The sequence below is a fragment of the Gopherus evgoodei genome, chromosome 6, assembly GCF_007399415.2.
Source record: "Gopherus evgoodei ecotype Sinaloan lineage chromosome 6, rGopEvg1_v1.p, whole genome shotgun sequence".
Classification (NCBI taxonomy): Eukaryota; Metazoa; Chordata; order Testudines; family Testudinidae; genus Gopherus; species Gopherus evgoodei.
In genome coordinates, this window is record NC_044327.1 from 67,757,525 (window position 1) to 67,774,965 (window position 17,441).

Here is a 17,441-nt window from a genome sequence, read left to right on the forward strand (position 1 = left end):
CTTTATTACTTAAATGATGGTGTTTTAGGAAATTTTTGACAGAAAATGCTCTTAAAAATAATTTATTTAGATATTTTAAGTTAAGTACTTGTATTTTTTTTTATTGTTCACAATGTTCCCTTTGAAGTTTGAAATTCATTCTTAATTTCCCATCAAGTTTGTATTCACAGCTCCAATTAGGACTGCTAATTAAAACAGAGAGGCAAAACTAGAAACACTGAGCTGTGGCTGATATTTAACATGCATTTTTCTTCTAGGACAGTGGCTCCCAAACTCGGGTTTGTGAACCCCTGGGGGTTTGCGAAATATTATAGGAGGTTCTCAGGAAAAAAATCCCTAATGGTGTACAGAGCTGTCCCTAGGGTCCCCAGGCAGCATGGGGCCAGGAGCCCACAGCCCCTGGACTTCCAAGAGCTAAGCAGATCAAAGCCAAGCATATCTATCACACTGAGGAGATTTAAACTTCAAGACTCTTTAAAAGAAACAGAAAGAGAGGTGAATATTTTTTGCTGTTTTTAAAATTAAAAAGGCAGCTAGTGTTTTTTTAAAATTATTATGAAGAATAAGTTTAAACTTTGTTGTAACGTGCGCTGTTTGGCTGGACTGCTCAAGACCTGAATGCTTGTGTAGGAGGAACTCTTGAGTTGGCTTCTTAAATACCTTCATCTATTTCACATCTGATACTCCTTGATGAAACATAGGAGCCTTGTCTTATAACAAGCTTATTCAAAGTAATACAAGCTATGAAAGTGAGATCTTGGACGAGTGTTGCCGCTTTCATAATGTAATAAAAATACTTTAATGATAAATAATAATTAATAATAAATAGCGTGTAATAAGCATGTCACAAAACAAATTTTATATTTCCAACTTCTCTGCTTTTTTAATGTATACTGAGGTAAAGGAGAAAATCCCTGTAAATATTCATTTTTAAGAGGGGGTTCGTGAGACTTGACAAGCAAGTGAAAGTGGTTCACAGCCTGTTAAAGTTTGGGAACCACTGTTCTACGAGATTAAAATAAATGATTCTTTGTAACCGTTATTGCACAGATTTTGGCTCTCACAGAATGCAGGCTACACATGGCATTGCTTTTGTGGAACAAACAGAAACAGCAGCAATTTTTTTAAATTACCTGGCACTGCAAAGATGACTACTAACACAATTAAATTTACATGGGTCAAGGTAATGTAGATATATTTCAAACCTAACTACTTGACAACACATTTTGTAATTTCACAGCTTTATAAAGCTCTGTTGTTATATGTTTGAGCTTTCTAGTTCTTTAAACAGGGATTATTTTCTCCTCTCAATGATTAGTAAGTAGCTTATACTTTGAAATCCAAACTTCGGATAGGTCATCTTTGAACCACAGCATTACTCTCACTCAGCAAGAGCTGTAGATGCTCCTGTGCTTTGAAAAGGAAAATGGAGCATAACAAAACTTTATTTTACTCTATCCTGGTTAATTTTATTTTATTTCTTGTGAAGGAAAGCCATAGGTAATTGAACATAAGCAATCTCCATTCATTCTGGGGAAGATACTGCTCACCCATTTATTCGCAGTCTGTTCTTCAACATGGTGACCACTATTTAGAAACTTTTAATACATCTAGAGGTGGTGGGATAGAATGTGAGGCCTTGGCTTTATAGCGCTGCAACTTTCGCGCTCAGGGGTGAAAAAACACCCCCCTAAGCGTTGCAAAATACTGCGCTGTAAAGCCTCAGTGTAAAGCCTCAGGCTCCCAGCACTGCAAGCTACACCCGTAAAGCATGTGGTTTACGTGCAGCGCTAGGAAAGCTCTCTCCCAGCGCTGGCACTCTGACCACACTCACACTTTTGAAATTTCAAGTGTAGCCATACCCTGAGTTGTCTATATGACTTAGCTGGTGTCTTCTGAGGTACTGCTAGTACTGCTCCATGCAGCTGTAAACAGAAAAGTCTCAATAGTGTAGCAATCAGCATCTTCCTTCCTCTTTTAATTTGGAGTAATCACAGCACATTTTTAAAGAGCCTTGTCAAGGCAAGATATATTTACAGATTCATAGATTTTAAGGTAGAAGGGACTATTAGATCTTTTACTCTGACCTCCTATATAACAGACGCCTACCAAATTAATGGTTCACTTTGGTCAATTTCATGGTCATAGGATTTTAAAAATTCAGCTATTCAAAACTGAAATGTCATGGTGTTGTAATTGTAGGGGTCCTGACCCAAAAAGATTTTGTCAGGGGGTGTCACAAGGTTATTGTGGAGGGCGTTGTGTTAATGACCCTTACTTCTGTACTGTGACTGGCAGCAGCGCTGCCTTCAGAGCTGGGCAGCTGGAGAGCCTTGGCTGCTGGCTGGATGCCCAGCTCTGAAGGAAGAGCCGCCACTAGCAGCAGTGCAGAAGTAAGGATGGCATGGTATGGTATTGCCACCCTTACTTCTGCACTGCTGCCCGCAGAGCTGGACCCTCAGTCAGCAGTCACCACTGTTTGATCACCCCATTCTGAAGGCAGCAGCCACCCTTACTTCTGCGCTGCTGCTGGTGTGCTGCTTTCAGAGGTGGGCGCCCAGCCAACAGCCACCATTCTCTGGCCGCCCAGCTCTGAAGGCAGTGCAGAAATAAGGGTGGCAATACCAAGACCCCCCTGAAACTCCCTTTTGGGTCAGGACCCCTAATTCGAGAAATGCTGGTCTCCCCCATGAAATCTGTATAGTATAGGGTAAAAGCACACAAAAGACCAGATTTCATGGTGGGAGACCAGATTTCGCAGTCCATGATGCATTTTTCATGGCCGAGAACTTCGTAGGGCCCTATGCATAACACATACCTTGGAATTTCATCCAGATACTCTCGCATTGAGCCCAATAATTTGTGTTTGATTAAAACATGCTTTCCAGGAAGGCATCCAGTCCTGATCTGAAGACTTTAAATGAAGGAGAGTCCACCACTTTCCATGGTAGTTTGTTCCAATGTCTAATCATCCTCACTGTTAAAAATTTGAGCCATTATTACTCAGTATTTTCTCCCCATGAAGGTACTTATAACCATACTCAAATCACTTCTTGAATTTTATTTTGATAAGCTAAATAGATTGAGTTCTTTAAGGGCTTGTGTACACTAACTTGTTGAGCATCAAGTGTCCATGTGGACTCTGTTGCCATGCAGTAAAATTTCCCTAGTGTGCTTTAATCTACTCCCATTTCAAAGGGAGCAGCAGGCTAATGCAAAACAGTGTTACACCCTAGCTTCCCCCAAACAAAGCATTTGTGTAGACATTGTTTCCTGCAGACATAATTTTTGTGGCTTTTCTCAGAATCCCCAAATTTTTAACATCCTTTAAAAAACGTGGACATCAGAAAAGGAAGTAATATTTCAGTAGTGGTCTCACTAATGCTGTATATGGGGGAAGTCACCTCCCTTCTTTTACTTACAAGTCCCCTGTTTATACATCGAAGGATTGCGCTAGCCATTTTTGCCACAGCATCACTCTGGACGTTCGTGTTCTAGCATTTGTCTGCTATGATCCCTAAATCCTTTTCAAAGTCAATTCTTTACAGGATACCATCCCCCATTCTGTAGGAGTGACCTGAATTCTTTGTTCCTAGTTATATGACCTCACAGTTAATTGTATTAAAATATATTTTGTTTGAATGGGCCCATCTTATCAACTGATCCAAATCACTTTGTATTACTACTCAGTCCTCATTATTTACCATTCATCTAATCTTTGTGTCATCTGCAAATTTTATCAGCAATGATTTTATATTTATTTGATAAAAATGTTAAACAGTGGGCCTAGAACAGATACCTGCAGAGCCCCACTAGAAACACTTCCATTCAACCATTTCCCACTGACAGCTGATTTTTTGAGATCTGCCAGTCAGCCATTTCTTAATCTATTTAACACATGGTGTATTGATATTATCTAGTACTGATTTTTAAAGAGAATGTCATGTGATACTGAGTCAAATGTCTTATAAAAGTCCAAGTACATTACATCTGCTCAACCTTTATCAATCAAACATGAAATCGCATTAAAAAAATCAGGTTTGTTTAACAAGACCTACTCTTCCATAAAACCATGTTAATTAGCATTAAGTATAATCCAACCCTTTAATTCTTTACTGATTGAATCCTGTATCAGCTTTTTCATTATTTTGTCCAGGACTGATGGCAGGCTAACTGGCCTATAATTAGCTCTGTCATTCAGGCTGGCCTTTCTGAATATTGGCATGACATTAGTCTTTTTCCATTCTTCTGGATTTTCCCCAGTATTCCAAGATTTATTAAAAATTAATGCGAGGGGATCAAGGGTGTTTTATGCCAACTCTTTCACAATTCTTGGATGTAAGTTACCTGGGCCTGCTGATTTATCCCTACTAGGTACCGTTTCACATCCTTCTTAATAAGTAATCGACTGGAAAGTAGTTCACCATCTTCGTGTGATATGAGTACATCATCCTACTCCCTTCCAAATACAGAAATGAAATACTTATTGAACATTTCTGCCTTTTCTGCATGTGGTTGCTCCTGAATCAGTTCTTTTACATAACAGCAATATACATGCACGATTGAGGCTTCAGTTATTGGATGTTCTGTACATTTTTCTGTCAAACTATAGCTTGACATCATCATAACTAATTTTACTAACTTATTTTTTCATGCACAGTTACTTAACTTCTTTTACTTAATGTTGAAATGTATTACTTTTGTTCAATGACTCATTGTGTCTGTCTTGCTTACCTAGGGATAATTAATGTTTGTTTTTGTGAGAAGGCCTTGACTGATGCCAGAAATGTGTATTTTTTCCAGCCTGCTGCTTTTCCATGTTCTTCAGTAGAACTGGCATTATAACTGTCTGGCATTTTTAGTGGGCATAATTCTCTGTTTATCTAATGGCAGTTTGTGTTTTTGTTTCCTTAGGCGGTCAAATGGATTTTATCCTGTGCAGCAGAAGGCTTTGACAGAATTTTTCTCTCCTATTCTTTGAACGGTTCATCAATTCTTACAGTATAAGGAAAATACACATTTTACGCTAAGTCAGCTGTCTTTGTGTGTGTTCTTTTGATTTAAACCACTTTTCAGGTTTTGGGGCATTAGAGCATTAGAGGCAGCGTAGTAAAGTGGATTAAAACACAGGGCTGAGAACTGGGAATTCCTGAACAATAATTTCAGTACTTGTGCTAACTCACCATGTGGTTTGGCATCAGTTTCACCAAATATAAAATGGACTATAGGGCTAGTTACTTACCTAACTTGTAGAAGTATTCTAAAGATCTATGTTTGTAAAAGACTTTGATGATGTAAACCACTATGTAAGTGTTAAGTATTATTTTGACTAATGCATCTATTGTGATGTTACCTACTACTATTTTACTTGCCTTCTAACATCGAACAGGTCATACAAAGTCAGTTCAGTCCACATAAAGCATCCTATTTTTATCAGCTCACTAATTTATGTAAGCATCTTTACTACTTTGCAGTAACTTTCCTCATTGCTTGCATTTTTACAAAACATAAAATTAGATTGTTAAAAATCAGTATGCATATGTAAATGTATGAAACATGCAAGCTGCTTTTAAAACACTTATACCAATCAAAAAAACACAGAACATTTATTCTTTATAAGTAAACATGGTGTACTTTTATGTATGCTGAAATTCAGTGCTATTTGAAATGCATTAAACCATATGAATTCTACAAAGAAATGTTGTTTACTAGAAAAATAAAAACTCAAAAAATAAGAAAACTACAGACATCACAATCAATACATACTTGGAATGCACAGGCTAAGGGTTTATTTATTTTTCATTTAGTTCTGTTGATTACTTACTTTGCCTAGTAATTCTCCCAGTGTGACATCTTCATGATTGAGAACCCATTTCTTATCCTACAGCAAGGAGAAAAAAAAAGTTCTTAGTCCATGCAAGAGTATATTTCCTATAAGATGTATCTGAGCTAGTAGAAATAGACCTAAAGGAATATTTCATTCAGACCATTCAATCAACAGCATGCCAAGACATTATAACCTCAAGAGCTATAAAACAGATTTAAGAAATGTTGCTGCACAATAGAATATTAAAATTTACATTATGGCAAATTTCTCCTTCAGCATGATACTATACATGTAAATAGAGCACAACAAGCATTATTTTCATAAAGCTCAGGATCTGATATCTGCTATTGCTGATTTTAAAAATGAGCTTAGTCAAAGTAAGGAGATAAGAATAAGGAGATTTCCTTTTGCAATATAAAAAAACAACAAACCTAATTCTGACTTGATCCAGCAAAATGGTTTCCCTTCCAGTACATTATAAAAAGAACCAGTTTTTCTACAGATCAACTGGCCATGTGTTAGCATTTATTAAACCTACTGTGTGCAGTTTTATGTATTTCTCAAGTAATATCATGTAGTATAATAAAACAACCAAACATCAATTATAGTGTCAGTACAGTACTGAAGACCAGTCATGCAAACATTCTATTACAGAACAGCATATGCATTAAATGACTGCAATAGCTGCTGACTGCACTGGGACACATTTGGATTGATACAAACACCTTTTGTTGAAATATTTCTAGAGCTGTATTTTAATACTAATAGGTATGGTTATGCAGAGGATTATTTATTTGTTTATTTCTTTAGATTCTTCCAGCATATGATACTCTAGGCACCACGCAAATACCATCAGCAACAATATCTTATATGAAAATTTATGATCACACTTACACCATGGATCTGTCCATTACTAATGAAACAAACCCAAATCTAAACCAGTCTTTTGCGATCTCATCAATCCATCTTCTCCCTAAATCTCAGAGTAAAAGGTGGGTTTTGTACCATGCCTGGTAAAATAGCAAATCTAGCCTTAATGCACCAATGGAAAGCAAATTCCAAAGTCAAGGACCTCCTTATCTGTTTCCACCCTCAAAGAGAGAATGGTCAAGTCTGAGCAGCATTACTAATCACAGCTGCAACACAGAAAATAAGGTGGTCTCTCAGGTAAACCAATTTCAAAATATTCGGGATTGTGCATATTGACACTTAGTGCAGATTACAGATTAGGGGTATAAAGTGCTAAGTTTTTGTATTGCACTGCTTAATAATCAAGCGGCTGCACTGAGCATTAACTTCAGTTTTATAATGGTCGTACTGTGGAATATGTAGAACAATCTAATCTAGAGCTGACAGCAACATCAATAACTGACCAGAATTAAACTAAATTTATTTAAAGTCTTTCGGATTCTCTTCTTTCTGATATCTAGTGTTGATTTAAAGGTTCCTTTGTGCCACCAATGTTAACCTAAAATTAAGAGCTGCAATGTATTGTAAATACAGCTTCGTTGGTCAAAGATTAACTTGGAACAAGTTTCACTTTCTAAGAAGTTTTTTTAAAACAAACTTATTCTCAGCCAAAATCCAAAACCTGATCTAATTTTGCTAAATTCAAAAATGTATCCTGGCTGTAGGACAATTTACAACTTAGTTGACTTATTTAGCATTTCAAAGTGCATACTTTTTTTTGCTTTTCTTAAATTAGACATATTTTAAAATCTGAACCACTACATTTTCTCATCTGGACAGAGGGAAAAAAATATAGGAAGCTTTTCTTTTATCAAATGGATTGAGGGAGCTCATTAAAAATATTATTTCTCAATCTGCCACAGACTTCCCCCTTTCTTTTGACTGCTTTTGTTGGTTTGCTTCATGTCCTTGACAACATTTAAGATCATCTTGAACATATTCTTTTTGTTTTCAATTGTCTCTCTTAATTTTGCAGCTGAGTTGTTTTGTTTTTTTTAAGGGATGGAGTTTATGAAAACTATTCTATTTTTAGATTCTTTTGGAACAATCTGATTCCTAATAAATCATCAGATTTTTTCTAATCAGACACTAAAATCTCTTCTGTATTGATCAATGATTGGGACATCATTTGGGGACCTCTCATCAGAGAATCATAGAAAGGTAAGGCTAGAAGGGACCTTGGGAGGTCAGTCCAGTCCCCCCACCCACATGGAGGCAGGACCAAGTATACTGTGACCATCCCTGATTGGTGTTTGTCTAACCTGTGCATAAAAACCCCCAATGATGGGAACTTCACAACCTCCCTTAGAAATCTATTCCATATCTTAACTACCCTTAAAGTTAGAAGGACTTTCCTAGTATTGAACCTAAACTTCTCTGACTGCAGATTAAGCCCATTACTACTACTTCTACCTTCAATGGACATGCAGAACAACTGATTACTGTCCTCTTTGTAACAGCCCTCAATATATTTGAAGACTATCAGACCCCCTCCTCGGTCTTCTTTTCTTCAAGACTAAACATGTCCACTTTTTTTATTTTAAACCTTTCCTCATAGGTCAGGGTTTCTAAACCTTTTATCATTTCTGATGCTCTCCTCTGTCCACATCTTCCTTGAAACATGGTGCGCAAAACTGGGACACAGTACTTCAGCTGAGACCTCAGTAGAGTGGGACAATTACCTCCTGTGTTTTAGGGTACATGTACACTTGCAACAGCATGTAGAGTACAGACACTGCATGCCCAGCTAGCATAGGTATAAATAGCCGTATGGATGATGAGGCACTGTTTAGGCAAGCAATGTACAGACATGTCAGTACTGTAGATTATATACCCTACACAGCTCTCTATATACCCCAAAAGTGCCACCCACATCTCCACTGCTATTTTTAGCAGTTTACTATTTCACTGCCAGAGCCTGTCCCTACTGCAGAGAAATGCTCTGGCAGCAAAAAAAGGCTCTGTCAGGCAACAGGCAGTGGGGAAAAGGCTCTGACAAGGAGGAGGCAGCAGGAAAAGGAACAGCCAAAGCCTTTCCCTGCTGCATGCCTTGTGCCAAAGCCTTTCACTGTGGCACATAGCTACACACTGCAGTGTGGATGCAGCCTGTCTTTCACTGCTGCATGTTGCTACATGAACCCTACATGTTGCTGTAAATGTAGATACAGCCTTATATATGGCACTCCTGACACACCCCAGAATAATAGCTTTTTTTGCAACTGCATCAAATTGATGACTCATAATCAATTTGTGATCCACAATATCCCCTAGATTGTTTTCAATACTACTGCTTAGCCAGTTATTTTCCATTTTGTAAATGTGTGTTTGATTATTTTTCTTCCCAAGAGTAATACTTTGCACTTGTTTTTACTGAATTTCATCTTGTTGATTTCAGATCAATTATAGTAATATATGGAGATATTTCTATCTCATAGAACTGGGGACCTGGAAATGTCATTGAGTTCAGCCCCCTGCCTTCACTAGCAGGACCAAGTACTGATTTTGCCCCAGATCCCTAAGTGGCCCCCTCAAGGATTAAACTCACAACCCTGGGTTTAGCAGGTCAATGCTCAAACCACTGAGCTATCCCTCCCCCCAAAATGTTTCAATTTGCCAAGGTCATTTTAAATTCCAATCCTGTCCTGAGAATGTCATGGGGGACTGTATCAAAAGCCTTACTAAAATCAAGATATATCACATGTACAACTTCCCACTATCCACTTGGCCAGTAACCCTGTTAAAGAAGGAAGTTAGGTTGGTTTGGCACAATTTGTTCTTGATGAAACCATACTGGTTCTTCCTAATAACTATATTATCTTCTCAGTGCTTACAAACTGATTGCTTAATAATTTGTTCCAGTATTTTTCTGATATTGAAGTTAGGCTGACTGGTCCAAAATTCCATCCTTTGTTCCCATCATTTTATTGTGCGGGCCACTTCTTAAAAGGTAGAAATGTCCTTGCAGACTAGCTCACCTCCAGTATCCTCGTGTTTGGTTCTCAAAATGTTTCATCTGTGGGCTATAGTACACACATGGATTACAACTTGAGAACTACTGCATTACTTAATAAGACACAAATCCATAGATGTTATGTAGTGCATTTATGCCCAAAATCGTAGGTAAAAATTTATCGTGCTGAGATTAGCAGATTTACAATGCAAGACACACACTGCTAGGAGAATTTCAAAAAAATCAACCACCTGTCCTATTTAACCCTTCTCTGCTCATTTCCCATGTACATGATGTGCCGTGTTGAAGAAGATTAGCTGAATGTTGTGGATAGAACTTTGAAGAGTACATCATGTTCTTTTCCTCCTTGCTTAGCTCCTAATGGATTACCATAAAGCACATCAAATTCATGAACACATTTGTGTATTTCAGCTCCTCAAGCTAACTGGGTACATCAAAGCAGCAAACTTCTACACCTTTGGTGGAGGGGACAGATTGGAGGAGAGATCCTGGGTGCAGAAAGAACCAGCACTAATTGTGCTTTATAGTCATTAATTACAGGATACAAGTGCATTCTTGGTGACTACTGTCTTCCTACAGGGAAGTGAAATATTCCTTCAACCATCTAGTTTTACTCCAGAGGCTCTGTGTGGTCCAGTGGTTACAACAGAAGCCTCAGAGCCCAGAAGAACTGGTGGACCTAAGCAAGAAGATTGTATAGGAGACAGTGCAGCTCAGATTAAAAAGTATCCCACTCATCTATTAATTTTCTGTGCTGGCCAGGGCCTTACACAGATGGAAAAAAACCTTTGGTACAAATCTCTGCCTGTTACAAACTGATAAACATACAGTGCAGATGCGATAATATTGCTGCTGCTCTTAAATTTTGGTATTAGATAATTTTACAGGTGAAGAAAAAAGTAATCTAGGTAGGATCCATCTGATAAAGACATTCAAGGGGAAATGCTTGTGCAAATTTAATTTTTGCTTTGAAGATCTTTTGTGGTATCACAGCTTCAGAACTGAAGTTCACTTCATGCAGCCATCCTTTATGAAAAGTATAAGTTAAGTCTTAAACTGAAAGATGTCACTGTGCTGAATTTGGAACTTCCCATACTAAAATAACAAAAATATATATATATTTTGACTTACATATACAGCTACTTTGGCAAATAATGAGAAGTGGTAGCTAAGTTCTACAAAAACATCCATCCATCCCTTCTTAAGATGTTCATGTCAGCAATTGCTAGAATACACCAAATAATCAGACAATGCACATGCAATGGCAATGCATGACCTAAATGTGAAAATATCTTTGATTAGTATGCACAACAGCAGAGTAAAAAGTATCTGATTTATGCTGTTGTTGCAGCAATTACATACAGTACACTACAAAGACTACTGTGTATATATGTTGAGAAGCTAACGAAAAACAAATGATATTATAGGAAGAGTCTGCCATTCAACACACATTTTCTTATAAATCATTGCTATGAACTGTTAGGCATGTAAAGTTGTAAATAAATGGATTTGCTGATTTTAATGGACCACTTAAAAATGCAAACATTTATTCCAGTTTCTATAGTATGCCTGATTAGATTCTTCCTGGCTAAAATTGCATCATGTGACCGTTTATATCAAGAAGAGTTGCTTAGGAAAAAAAATCAAGATTTAAAGAAACAAAATCAGGGAACATCAGTATACATTGAAAGACATGTTGGGCTTTCAAAAAAAAAAAACAACAAAGCAGTCTACACTGCTACATGTCCTGTTTAAAAAAATGCACCTGAAGAAAGATTTACATCACTTTTATTAAATAAATAAATGGCTAGAAAAAATATATTAAAATTATATCACCTTTCAGATAAATTTCAGAGTGGTAGCCGTGTTAGTCTGTATCAACAAAAAGAATGAGGAGTACTTGTGGCAGACTATAGAGACTATACAGTAGGAAGAGATATATTATATATATATACACACACACAGAGAACATGAAAAAATGGGTGCCTCCATACCAACTCTAATGAGACTAATCACTACAAAAGTTTTTTTTCTCCTGCTAATAGCCCACCTTATTCGATTAATCTCATTAGAGTTGGTATGGCACCACTCATTTTTTCATGCTCTCTCTGTGTGTGTGTGTGTGTGTGTGTGTATATGTGTATGTTATATATCTTCCTACTGTATTTTCCACCACATGCTTCTCAAGAAGTGGGCTTTAGCCCACGAAAATTTATGCTCAAATAAATTTGTTAGTCTCTAAGGTGCCACAAGTACTCCTCGTTCTTCTTTCAGATAAAGTTATTTAATTGTAAAATAACATTCTAGCCTTTGACATCATTTCAGTCTGATAATTTCACCAGCCTTCCAATAGATCAGGGGTCGGCAACCTTTCAGCAGTGGTGTGCCGAGTCTTAATTTATTCACTTTGATTTAAGGTTTCGTGTTCCAGTAATACATTTGAACGTTTTTAGAAGGTCTGTTTCTATAAGTCTATAATATATATCTACAACTATTGTTGTATGTAAAGTAAATAAGGTTTTTAAAATGTTTAAGAAGCTTCATTTAAAATTAAATTAAAATGCAGCACCCCCCAGACCAGTGGCCAGGACCCAGGCAGTGTGAGTGCCGCTGAAAATCAGCTAGAGTGCCATCTTCGGCACCGGTGCCATAGATTGCCTACCCCTGCAATAGATCATTGCTCTTGGCCTCAAAAACTAGTGTCTATTTAAAATGTTTATAAAAATATGAATATATATAACAGATACAGCAAGGAAATATATTTTTCAGTTATAGCAAACAGGAAATACTCCACTCAATATGCTGACCATGCTTCCACATAAGGGTAATGGATGAATTCTTTAATTGAAATAAAAGACCGAGTAGAGATTATGCTATATTAAAAATGCAGGCAGATATATTTATCATCTCAAAAATAAAACGTTCGATAAAATTGCACTCAGAAAACTCAGCGTGGGCTATTTGAATGCTTAAATCACATATGAAGGCAGGTGATTTCTCCCAGAATCCATTTTTACAGGGAGAGCTGGTTGCGACCCATTTATTTAGGCAAACTAACACTTTCCATTATAAAGGCTTTTTGCAACCCTCTTTTACAAAGCTATAACACTTCCACTATTTGCTGCAGGTTTTTGAAATTCAGCATGGGGAAAGACGTGGGACAAAATAAGTGCCTTTGCTTTGCCCAAGGCTATTCTATTCAGGTTTAGCTGATATATAAAATCTGCTATTTCCCCTTTCTCACTTGCTTTCTTTATGAAAATTTTGCTAACATGACAATAACTGAACATAACATTTCCTCAGCCATCCCTGCCCCTAGCAGATAGCCTCAATGGCCCATCCTCCATTTTGGGGCAATACATAGGATTTGAGTTTCCCCAACTCCCTTGGAAGAAAAAAGGACTGGACCAGGCTTCTCTTAGCCACAATCTGGATCCATCAGTCTATTACCCATTGCACTGGGATAAAAACCTTCTCCTGCTGCCAGCTAATGTAGCTAGTCTGTAGTTCAAGTGGTAGAGGTTTGTGTTGCTGGTGATGCATGATAAGGGGAGAAGGTTATTACAGTTGTAAGTAATAGAATTTCTTTTTATCTTTTTCTCCTTTGTCTTTAAAATATGCGTTAAGATACAGTCTTTAATTACATTATCACATCCTATTTTTTCCCAGAGAACCCCTGCCTTATTCAGGATGAATGCACAGTGGGGCAGAATTAAAGTTGCATGGAGAAACTTATATCTGGCATTTCCTAACTTTCAATTATTTGACTGTGCAACCTAAATAATGTTCTTTTAATGTCCTTTTTGTATGTTTTTTGTATACCTGGCTTTATCTAGGGATCATCTCAGTGAGGTGATAAGCGCCCACAACTCCTAAAAAAATAATGGGGAACTGTGGCATCCAAACACCTTGCAGGAGGCATTAAGCTCATCACAGGACTGCGCCCAAATGCATATTTACAGTATTTATTTTGTTTGCAGTTAAAAATAAAATAAAATAACTAGGACTATTAAACAGAATAAAATGTCCAAATATCAGAGCTGATCAAATACAAGATGATTCATTTTTTTCTCCATAAATAATAGCAGAGCTCACACTATTATTCGTGAGGTCATTAGTCATTGTTTGCAAATATCTGGGCAGCTGCTGATAATCATGAAAATATTTGTGAATCCTGAAAATATCAGGAATTTTAGCACAAATGATTATTTGTTTGAAAATTTATATTAATTAAATTGGCAAAGCCATGGCGTGCATACAGTTGCACTGTGCTCATACTGTCAATGTATGTTCATGAACATGCATTTCTCTAAAACATAAATATCTTTACTATCTTATGGACCAATCTCAGAATCTACAAAAGAAAATGTTCTCAAAAAGTGTTCTGTTGGTTACATAAAAATCTAGTTTCTTTATAGGACTTGTGCCTACAGGATTAGAAGCTAGTGTTTGTTTTGTATTTATTCATACCTACTGGATAGATATTCATGATTGTTTTACTGTGCAGAAAAATAATCTGGATAAAATTTGTGCATTTGACTGGCACTCAATAATTAGTCAAAATACTACAGAGTTTTAATCTTTAACATAAACTCTAAATTATAAAGTTTACTTATGAAACAATGATCTTTACAAGATATTGTGGCTAGGCACCTCCTTTGTCTCGCCAGACTTAGCACTTCCCTCTCTGGCAGTGGCAGGTCTGGCGTAAATCAGTCCTATTGCGGGCAGTGTTTGCCTACCCCTTTCCATGCTCTTTTGGTTGTATTTTCAGGGTAGGTCTCAAGAGTGAACCTCCACCAAATAAAATGGAACAGTCTCACAAACACAAAAAGAAAGGGGGATACCTTTCCTTGCCACCTTGCAGAGGCAGGGTGTTGGCCTGCTGTTTGTCCCAGGATGTTAGTCCTTCCCCTACCAGACATTCAAGTTTGGCTGTTTCACCTATGAGAGGGAGCACAGCCTCTCACCCAGGGAAGCTTATTTCCCTGCTGCCACTAGCCTGGCAGCAGCTTATCTGTCTCTCTCCCCAACTTTTCTCTTGCCAGAAGAGGGGTTTTAAAAGGTTTCAGGCATCCTTTAATTGGATTCTCGTGTCCCTAATTGACCTCAGGTAACCCCTTCTCAGCTTGCAGGAAAAAGGGTCTTTAACATTCTAGTGCTGACATATTGGCTTTCCAGAACTCTCTTGCAGCTGTCCGGCCTGACTTTGTCACAATGTTATAAACTTAATTTCCCATTGTTTAAGTACATTGCCCTACTCAAAAGTATTTCATGCAGACCAATTATAGAACCCTACTAATACTTTGAAGATACTCATTTACTTTGTTATTTCAATTACATTTTGGAGATTTTTTTAAATCTCTGTGTAACCACCATACTAATACACAAGCCATGTGATTTTTCCATTCTTTGAAGAAAAAGCCTTTCTAAAATATTCCTATATATTATGAATTCCATTAACTTCTAAGTAAGTCAGCAGTTTCATCATAGACATGACACTCAAAATTTGTTTTAACTAACGCACTACAGGCTTATTGAGCCAAAACCTCAGAGGTGCTGAGGACTTGCAACTGCCATGGCATTCACATTTTGTAATGGCATTTCATATTAACAATAATTATATTTTTCATGCATAGGTGCTCAGAAATACCTCAATCAACGCTAAAGAATAGCAACATATCCCACTTCTTGTTATTGTGTAATGTTAATGGAAATCCAATATGCACAGGCTCAAGTCACATTCTCAGGTGAGTCTCAGAACTAGATCTGACCGTGACCTTCCAGGGACACAGAGCTGTAGACCATTTCAGGTGAAGACAGTTACCGATTTTTATACATGAAATTCTTTTATCATCAAATATTTTCTCTCTCTTCAGTGGGACTACCTTAGCCACATAAATGACAGAATGTGACCCAGAGTTCCCCAGAGACACAATGCAGCATATTCTCTACAACCCCATGTAGCCAGTGAGCTCTGCCATCAAACACATAAGGGGCAGGGTGGAGCCTTGGTTCCATTTATTTTGTACTCCTTTCGGCAGGCTGTTCCTGGGGGAAGCAACTCACTGGCAGGTCCTGCGCTCTCCTGATCAGAAGAGTTGCAAATCCCTTTGGCGAGGGCGATGGGGGGGTAAGGGAAGAGGTAGGAATATGCTTCACTATGTGATTAGAGGGGTTGCTTATTCCCTCTTTCCCCACTGTTCTGTCACATAATGATGGTCATGATTTAGTCCCCAGGAAACCTGCACTAAAGAAATTGTAGGAAAAAGGAAAAACTGCTTTTGAGAATGATTGTGCTATACGTAATACTACAGGACCACACACTTGGTTGCTTCTATAGGCTGAGCTCATTGCACACACTAGGGGCTCTTTCAGTTACTCTGTTCACCCCCCCAAAGTTCCCCATCTGCCACCCTCCCATCTGCCTCTGTGTGCCCCCCCATGCTCCCCTTTTCCTCCACCATGCTACGTCCTCAGCCCCTTAGCATTGTCCCCCATTCTTCCACCATGCCAGGAGCTCTCTTTGTCCCGCTCATATCCCCATACCTCACCATGACAGGAGCTCTCGGTACCCATTCTCCATGCCTCTCTCTATTACATGCCAGGGGCTGTGTGTGTTTCCCATGCCCCACATGTCATTGTCCTCCATTCTCTACTCCCATGTCAGGGTCTGTCTGTGCCCCTTATTTCCCACTCCCAGAACATCAGAGTGCCCCAATTCCCCTCTCCCCCATGCCAGGGACTTTCTGTGCCCTTCCATTCCCCTCCACCATTATTATTTTCTTTCTTTCTGTCTGGGAGATAAGTCATTCAGGGTGTCAACATTTTAAACTCTATCAGGAGAATGGACAGAGCTGAGAGGGGATTGTTATTGGCTGGAAGGGTTTAATGGATGCTGTGGACTGATTATTCTATCTACAGACAATTATAGATCTAGCTGAAGCTGCTGGGTCTGCTAACCAGATGAAGGCTCCAGGTGTCTTCCTTAGGTCCCTTTCTGGTTTTTTTATTTTCACCAAAATAAATAGCCTTCTGTTCACTGAAGTCTAGAACATTCCCTGAAATTTTGGAACAGATGAGATGCAGTGTTCAAAAGTTAACACAATTATGCACAACAGTGAAATGCCATCAAGTTAAGAGTAAGGCCTTGCTTTGCTCACCCAATAAATCAAAGGCAAAAAGGAAAATATGATGGCTTCTTGGAGAAGAACATTTTAAAACTGACTTCCTAAAGTATTTAACTTGATGATCTTCTGGATTAAAAATATTGCAAGAGGCCCCCCCCCCCCCCCAAAAAAAAACACAAAACAACAAACACTGAAACTGAAGTTAAGGAATTTTTACCTATTACTTTCCCAAGATTTAATCCTTCAATGAATGACTCTTTGAAAATATTGAGAAGAAGACATTTCAAAGGGAGAGCAGCGGAGCTCTGATTAGGGGGCGGGGCTTACCTGATTAGGGGTCCTATATAAGTAGCCAGCCAGTCAGGCAGTGGCTCAGACAGCTGCAGTGGCACAGGAGCCAGCAAACAGAGGAGTTTCAGTGGAAGTTCTGTTGGAGGAGCAGGTGTTTGTAGTTTGTGGATTGTATTGTGCAGTGTGTGTGGAGGCTGCTAGGGGCAGTGTGCTGGGAGAGCAGCGGAGCCCTGATTAGGGGGCGGGGCTTACC

The 17,441-nt window shown here is 38.2% G+C and overlaps 1 protein-coding gene across 7 annotated transcripts in view; it reads right to left on the reverse strand.

The window, feature by feature from the left end:
- FER (FER tyrosine kinase) overlaps positions 1-17,441 on the reverse strand; it is a 435,712-nt gene that overhangs the window by 172,310 nt on the left and 245,961 nt on the right. For all 7 annotated transcript variants that reach the window (XM_030565797.1, XM_030565791.1, XM_030565792.1 and 4 more), the window contains one exon: positions 5,825-5,881. In XM_030565797.1, coding sequence (XP_030421657.1) covers positions 5,825-5,881 — 57 coding nt within the window. The remainder of the gene's footprint in view (positions 1-5,824; positions 5,882-17,441) is intronic.